The sequence below is a fragment of the Protobothrops mucrosquamatus genome, unplaced genomic scaffold (assembly GCF_001527695.2).
Source record: "Protobothrops mucrosquamatus isolate PMUCROS unplaced genomic scaffold, P.Mucros_1.0 scaffold760, whole genome shotgun sequence".
Classification (NCBI taxonomy): Eukaryota; Metazoa; Chordata; class Lepidosauria; order Squamata; family Viperidae; genus Protobothrops; species Protobothrops mucrosquamatus.
In genome coordinates, this window is record NW_015387029.1 from 601,347 (window position 1) to 609,456 (window position 8,110).

At 48.4% G+C, this 8,110-nt stretch overlaps 1 protein-coding gene across 1 annotated transcript in view; it reads left to right on the forward strand.

Annotated features, from left to right (window-relative positions):
* LOC107289734 (fibrillin-2) overlaps nt 1-8,110 on the forward strand; it is a 172,158-nt gene that overhangs the window by 100,653 nt on the left and 63,395 nt on the right. Inside the window, 4 exon segments of the mRNA XM_015818536.1 lie at nt 110-337; nt 3,228-3,353; nt 4,715-4,843; nt 6,774-6,899. Of these exon segments, the coding sequence (XP_015674022.1) occupies nt 110-337; nt 3,228-3,353; nt 4,715-4,843; nt 6,774-6,899 (609 nt within the window).

Below are 8,110 nucleotides of genomic sequence, written 5' to 3' on the forward strand. Positions count from 1 at the left end.
AAGGAAGGAAGGAAGGAAGGAAGGGAGAATCCCTGCTCTCTGCTTTTTCACTAAATCCTCAGCCCAGCTTTCTGACCTCTCCATTCTTTCTCGCTTCTCCCCCATTCAGACGTGCGGCTGGAGCAGTGTTACATGAAGTGGGCCGAGGACGAGTGCACCGTGGCGCTGCCAGGGAAATACCGCATTGACCTTTGCTGCTGCTCCGTTGGCGCGGCCTGGGGCAAGGACTGTGAGGAATGCCCCAAGCCCGGCTCGGCCGAATTCAAAGCCATCTGTCCGCGGGGACCTGGTTTTGCCAACAGGGGAGACGTCTTATCCGGCCGGCCTTTTTACAAAGGTGTGAGGAGGGTTTGCAGACGGGCGATTGCGAAAACCCATCAGCGGGGATGTCAAGGAGGGCTGAGAATCACCGGAAGGCTTAGCACAGGGGTCAGCCTTAAGTGGGGAGTAAGGCAAAGATTGGGGTCCCCCTTAAACCACTGCTGGGGGGGGCAATAGAGGTTTGTGCGTTGCAGAAACAGATTTGTATGCTGACAGTGCTGTGCTATTGGCCGAGAACCTGAATAATTTGCAGCGAATGTTTGATTGAATGTATCACGCCACGAAGATCGAGTGTAATGAGCTTCTCAAAGCCTGGGAAATAGGATGTCTTTTCTCTGGCGTTGAGTTTCTCCTCTGCAACACCCAAGCATCTTTATCCTGGACAGAACTACTCATTTTCCATGATCTGTTACAATATGGATATCCTTCCTCAAGCACTTTTATCTCCTCCTCCAATAAGGACAGGAACGGGCACTTCCAACAGGTGTAGTTTGAGTGTCTGTAGAGATTCTCCGTCACCCAGGTCCTAAAGGTGCTTTTTTCAAGAGACAACTGGATTTTTTTTTCTTTGAAGACGTTTCGCTTCCCATCCAAGAAGCTTCTTCAGTTCTGACTGGATGGTAGAGAATGGAAGGATTTATATTCCTTGCAGTCATCTGGACATTAGTACTCTCTCTGAGAGTCATTGAGGCCACCTGGAGGATTATCTGTGCCCTCAAAAGTGTGGAACGTTTTTTGGAAATCCTGAAAGGACAGTGTTGTAAACAGGAAATAGGTGGTGTCATGTCCCTCCCTCTCTGTTGAGACAGGGCTGGTCAGTCTTAATGTAGATCTTCCTTCCTTCCTTCCTTCCACCCCTTCCTTCCTTCCACCCCTCCCTTCCTTTGACCCCTCTTTCAAACCAGCCATCCCCCCTGTCCAAAATGTGGACTTTTCTGTCTTCAAAACAGTGGCCTCCAGGCGGCCTCAATGAATCTCAGAAAGAGCGCCAAGGAATACATATCCGTTCCCCACCATTCAGTCAGAACTGAAGAAGCTTCTTGGATGAGAAGCGAAACGTCTTCCCGGGAAAATGAAGAAAGTTCAGTTGCCTCTTGAAAAAAGGTCACTTTGGGTGTCCTTTGAGTTGGCTTTTTAGGCAGGAGGACAAAGGTTGCAGATAAATTGCAGTCCACCACAAAGCTTCCTACACACTCTCCTTGCAGCATGATGTGGCTTAGAGCCTTCTCCACATATCCCCCCCCTGTGAAATTCTCCATTTGTTCCCTCAAGTTGCTTGCTCAGTGAGTCCATTCTCTGAATTTCCTTATATCCCAAAGGTCCTTTTTTTTAAAGGAGGCAACCGGAATTCCTGGTTTTTCTTTGAAGTCGTTTTGCTTCTCATCCCAGAAGCCTCTTCAGCTCTGCCGGGATGGTGGAGAAATGGAAGGATTTATACGCCTTGCAGACAGCTGGTCATTTGCCTTCCTTTTGGAGAGCTGCTGAGGCCACTTGGAGCAGGGGAGGGGGAGGGAATACGACACCATCTACCTCCAGTCCACAAAACAGTCCTTTTAGCAGTTCCAAGAAGGCTCCACACCCATTTGCACCGCTCAAGTGACCCTGAGGACACAGACAAACCTCCAGGTGGCCTCAATAACTCTCTAAAAGGAGGCAAATGACCAGCAGTCTGCAAGGAGTATAAATCCTTCCATTCCCCCAACGTCCAGTCAGAGCTGAAGAAGCTTCTTGGATGAGAAGCGAAACGTCTTCAAAGAATAATAAGAAAGTCCAGTTGCCTCGTGAAAAAAGCACCTTTGGGACCACCGTGACCGGGATGACGGAGAATTCGCCATGGACCGTTGGCTTCCTTATATGATTTTTGAAACTGCCTCTGGTTGGTCAGTAGCATCTAGGACAGGGCTTTTCAACCAGTGGTGCGGGTACCACCTGTGGTACATTGGCACCTGGCAGGTGGTAAACCATCATCCTAGGAAAGTGGTAGCGGGGGAGGGTAATGGGCTGAACCGGTGGCAGCACCGCACAAGCCTGAGCGAGAGACGGCTGGAGCTGCAGGGCTGTCAGGGCTCAGCGGAAGCGCCAGGATCAGCGCTTCTTCGGGGCTGTCAGGGCTCAGCGGAAGCACCAGGATCAGCGCCAGGCTCCAGCTGGAGCTCGGCGCTGATCCTGGGGCTTCTGCTGAGCCCTGAAGAAGCGCCGATCGGCTGGAATGTTGCAGCCTCTCCAGGGTCTTGTGATTTCCATTCAGAGGCTTGGCAACTGATTCATATTTGTGACGGTCACAGTGTCCCAGGGTCATGTGAAGTGACCAAAACCTGCTGCAACCACCCAGCAGACGGGGGGAATAAAAACCAAACACCCCCCACCCCACCCCCGCTGCCAATCCTCAACAGAAAGGCTCACAACAATGAAAACCTCGGACAGGAGGAAGAGCGCCGCCGGGTGGGCAGGCAGGTGTCCTGCTCGGCTGTGGCTTGGGGGGGCACTTTTTTCAGGGCCATTGTCACTTCGAACAGTCACTAAGCGAACTGTTGTAAGTCGAGGATGACCTGTACTTTATCACGTTTTTGACCCCTTGCTAGGCGACTGGTGGTACTCGGATGTTGCCATATCCTAAAAGTGGTACAATGGGTGAAAAGGTTGAAAAGCCCTGATCTAGGATACCCCATAGTTGCCAACCCTTGGCCAAAGGCCAATTCCTCCAAAGAATCTGAAAGGAGGCGGTTTTTTCCTGTTTATAAATGGACCTGGAAAGAAATGGGCTTTATCTGTAGCTGAGGACCGAGAGAGCGGGGGGCTTCCGACAGGGCGGACGGGCTGCCCTGGGGCTGCTCAAGGAACGGGGGGGGGGGGCTTTTGGCACTGTGGGAGGCGATCCTCAGCCCTGGTCTTTCTGCCTTCCCCAGATGTGAACGAATGCAAGATGTTCTCTGGACTGTGCACCCACGGCACCTGTCGCAACACCATCGGGAGCTTCCGGTGTCTCTGCGGCAGTGGCTTCGCTCTGGACGCCGAGGAGAGGAACTGCACAGGTGAGCCCAGGGGCCAAAAACCTCTGCTCGCCCCTCTAAGGTCGGCCGGTTGATTCGCCCCCCGGAATTCCTGCTTCTGGCTTTGCCAGTGAAATTCCTTCCTTCCTTCCTTCCTTCCTTCCTTCCTTTCTTTCTTTCTTCCTTCCTTCCTTCCTTCCTTTTTTTTCTTTCTTTCTTTCTTTCTTTCTTTCTTTCTTTCTTATCTCTTTCTCCTTTCCTTCCTAACTCCCATTTCTCCCTTCCTTCGTCTCTTTCCTTATTTCCTCCCTCCCTCCCATCCTTCTTTCCTTCCTTCATTCCACCCTTCCTTCCTGTCTCCTTCCTTCTTCTTCCCTCCCTCCCTCCCTCCCTTCCTCCCTCCCTTCCTTCCTCTCTTTCTCCCTCCTAACTCCCTCCCTTATTCTTTTCTTCATCTCTTTCCTTATTTCCTTCCTTCTTTCCACCTTTCCTTCCATTCCTTCTTTCCTCCCTTCTACGCTTCCTTCTTTCCACCCTTCCTTCGTTCCTTCCTTCCTCTTTCCTTATTTCCTTCCTCCCTCCCTCCCTCCCTCCTATCTTTCTTTCCTTCCTTCTTCCCACCCTTCTTTCCTCTGTCTCCCTCCCTCTCCCTCCCTCCCTCCCTTCCTTCTCTTCTCCCTTCCTTCTTCCCTCCCTCCCTTCCTTCTCTCCACCTTTCCTTCCTTTCCTCCCTCCCTCCTGTTTTCTGTCAGTCTGTCCCTGGCCAATGCAAAACCATTCCAGGTGGAAAAGAACCTTTATTTCAGCTAAGTATGTTCTAGATGCTCGACCTTTTCCATTTCCAGACTGCCGGTTTTCCTTTTCAACCGTCCTGCTTTGTATAAAAGCTGGATCTGAATAATTTGGTTTTTATAACAATAACAACAAGAAGAAGAAGAAGAAGAAGAAGAAGAAGAAGAAGAAGAAGAAGAAGAAGAAGAAGAAGAAGAAGAAGAAGAAGAAGAAGAAGAAGAAGAAGAAGAAGAAGAAGAACAACAACAACAACAACAACAACAACAACAACAACAATAATAATAATAATAATAATAATAATGCATTCCTCACTCAGAGTTTGTCTCCAAATGCACTTTATTTCCAAGTATACATTGCCCAAGTGGGCTTTTCCTCATAAAGCGCACATTTTATAGTGACTTTCGCATTTCTTTCTCTTTTCCTGAACTAAAAGCTGTTTTGGTCAATTTGGTGGGCCACCGTGTTGAGCAGCCTCTGGAGGGGCACCCCAACCTCCCAAGGAATCGGGGACCCTCACTGTCTCCCAAGGAAGCTCCTGTTGGACCCTGCCTTGACTCTCCTCCTCCTCCTCCTCCTCCTCCTCCTCTCCCCCACCCCCACCCCCACCCCAGATATAGACGAGTGCCGGATCTCCCCAGACCTGTGTGGCCACGGCGCCTGCGTCAACACGCCCGGCGGTTTTGAGTGCGAATGCTTCGAAGGCTACGAGAGTGGCTTTATGATGATGAAGAACTGCATGGGTAAGGATGACGGGGTGGGGGGCAAATGGGGTGGGGGGGCCCTGCAAATATGCTTGCTTTGCTTCTGTGGCAAGGATGGTCATAGAGTGCAGCCAAAACCACTTAATGACTATCTCTCTTAGCAATGGAAACTTTAGATAAGACAACCTTTATTGTTAGATAAGAGTCTTAACCTTTGGGCTCAGTTGTGGGTCATACAGTAAGTGGCTGGCTGACCTTTTTCATTTTTATTTTTATTTTTTGCTTTCTCCATTTCCCAGTTTGCATCAGCATGAGTGTTTCTTTCTTCTTGAGCTTTTCAAAAACCAATTTGAATATCCAGTCTCTCATTTCCATATCCACCCAGGGCTCTGATCTACATTAGGTCATCCTAAAGAATAGAATAGAATAGAATAGAATAGAATAGAATAGAATAGAATAGAATAGAATAGAATAGAATATGGAATGGGGAATAGAATAGAATAGAATAGAATTAGAGCAGAATAGAATAGAATAGAATAGAATAGAATAGAATAGAATAGAATAGAATAGAATAGAATTAGAGCAGAATAGATATTGGAATATAGAATACAATAGAATAGAATAGAATTAGAGCAGAATAGATATTGGAATATAGAATAGAATAGAATAGAATAGAATAGAATAGAATAGAATTAGAGCAGAATAGAATAGAATTAGAGCAAAATAGAATAGAATAGAATAGAATAGAATTAGAGCAGAATAGAATAGAATTACAGCAAAATAGAATAGAATAGAATAGAATAGAATAGAATAGAATAGAATAGAATAGAATAGAATAGAATAGAATTAGAGCAGAATAGATATTGGAATATAGAATACAATAGAATAGAATAGAATTAGAGCAGAATAGAATAGAATTAGAGCAGAATAGAATAGAATTAGAGCAAAATAGAATAGAATAGAATAGAATAGAATAGAATAGAATAGAATAGAATAGAATAGAATTAGAGCAAAATAGAATAGGATAGAATTAGAGCAAAATAGAATAGGATAGAATTAGAGCAAAATAGAATAGGATAGAATTAGAGCAGAATAGAATAGAATTAGAGCAAAATAGAATAGAATAGAATAGAATAGAATAGAATAGAATAGAATAGAATAGAATAGAATAGAATAGAATAGAATTACAGCAGAACAGGTGAGCAGGTTGCCAAGGGCCCAAAATGTAAATAAATTATCCGGGGGGAGGGGGTGAGCATCAGAACTTCAGGTCATAAGTAGCTCTGGGGATGTCTGTTGTACATAAAACAGTTTTTAAGTGAACGGTCCCTAAGCAAGGATTACCTGTAGGAGATATAGCTCTTCAGCTGTCCCAAAGGTGCTTTTTTTTTCAGGAGGCAACTGGACTTCCTTGTTTTTTCTTTGAAGACTTTTCACTTCTCATCCCAGAAGCTTCTTCAGCTCTGACTGGATGGTGGAGGAAATGGAAGGATTTATACTCCTTGCAGACAGTTGGTCATTTGCATCCTTTTAGAGAGTTGTTGAGGCCACTTGGAGGTTTCTCTGCGTCCTCAGGGTCACCAGAGTGGTGCAAATGGGCGTGGAGCCTTCTTGGCTATAGGATGTTTTCTGCCCCAAAGAAACAGCCAAAGAGGCTCCACACCCACTTGCACAACTCAGGTGACCCTGAGGACACAGAGAAAACTCCGAGTGGCCTCAACGACTCTCCGAAAGAAGGCAAACGGCCAGCTGTCTGCAAGGAGTATAAATCCTTCCATTTCTCCACCATCCGGTCAGAGCTGAAGAAGCTTCTGGGATGGGAAGCGAAACATCTTCAAAGAAGAACGAGGAAGTCCAGTTGCGGCGTGGAAAAGCACCCCTGGGACAGCCATGACCTGGAGGGCTGCGAACCTCCGTAGACAAGTCTTCCACTGGTTTCCCAACTCAGCTGGGCTTTTTAATCTTCCAGATATTGACGAATGCGAACGAGACCCTCTCCTGTGCCGGGGAGGGGTCTGCGTCAACACCGAGGGCAGCTTTGAGTGCCTTTGCCCTCCGGGGCATGAACTGACGGCCGAGGGCAGCGTCTGCGTGGGTGAGTAGAACAGCTGAGAGGCTTATTCTCAATGGGAGAGTGGGGAAAACTCCACAGGCGTGGGGACTAGCCCACTCTTCGCTACCTTCAGGATCCCAGGGGCTTCCGTGGAACCCTGTCTGCTGGGGTGAGGGAGGGCACAGCAGCAGCGAAGCGTTCTGGCCCTCCCCACTGGGGCTGGGAGCCCCCGGATGGGACACCGAAGGCTGGGGTGGAAGGACCCAGAGCCTGATCGAGATAGAGGATCCCGTTCCAGAATGAATCATTGGCATCAGTGCCCAGTTCAATGCCCAGCTTGAATGGGGTATCATCAAGGATACCTCCATCACACTGAGAGGACACGCCACTGTGTGTAAACAGAGAGGCAACCCCCCTCCCTCTTCTAGCCCTGATGATGTTCCCTAGTTGGGTCATGAAACATCTGCAAGGAAACCACTAACCTCAGAGAGCACCAGGACTCCACAGTGCTCCTCCTCCTCCTCCTCCTCCTCCTCCTCCTCCCCCCCTCCACAAACTCCACTCCCTTGTAGCACTGATGATGTTCCCTAGTTGGGTCTTGAAACGTCTGCAAGGAAACCACCCAGCCCAGAGACTACCAAGGGCCCTACAGAAAGGGAAACCCAGATAAGCAGGGATTGACACCAAACAAACAATCGAGCAGAAAACAACACCCTAATCCAGTTACCAAGCAAAAAAGGACAATACTCCCATCAACACCATCAAGGCAAAACCACTGTATATGAACGGAAAGGAAATCCCACTCCTTTCAAGCACTGATAATGTTGTCTAGCTGGGTAATAAAAGGTCTGCAAGAAAACCACCAAAGTCAGAGAGCACTGAGGATCCCACAGACTCCGACTCCTTCTGGCCACAAACCCCACTCCCTTCTAACATTGATGATGTTACTTAGTTGGGGGGGGGGTAGGGTGGGTAGGCCAACCCATGCCATGTCGGTAGGCCAACCCATGCCATGTCGGGGGGACACGGCACTAAAGTGATCAGGGGGGGGGTGGGGGGACCAGGGGAGGGTGTTGTGATAGGTACGGTCAGTGGGAGGGGCAGATATGGCGGGAGCAGAGGACCATATCGGGTTTTGGGAGCACGCACACGCTGCTTACAAGCCTGTGGGTGCTCCGGTCCTCAGGACTCAACTCGACCCCCAGGGATCTTAGATCCCCGGCCCCGGGATCACCGACTGATGCTGTGTAATG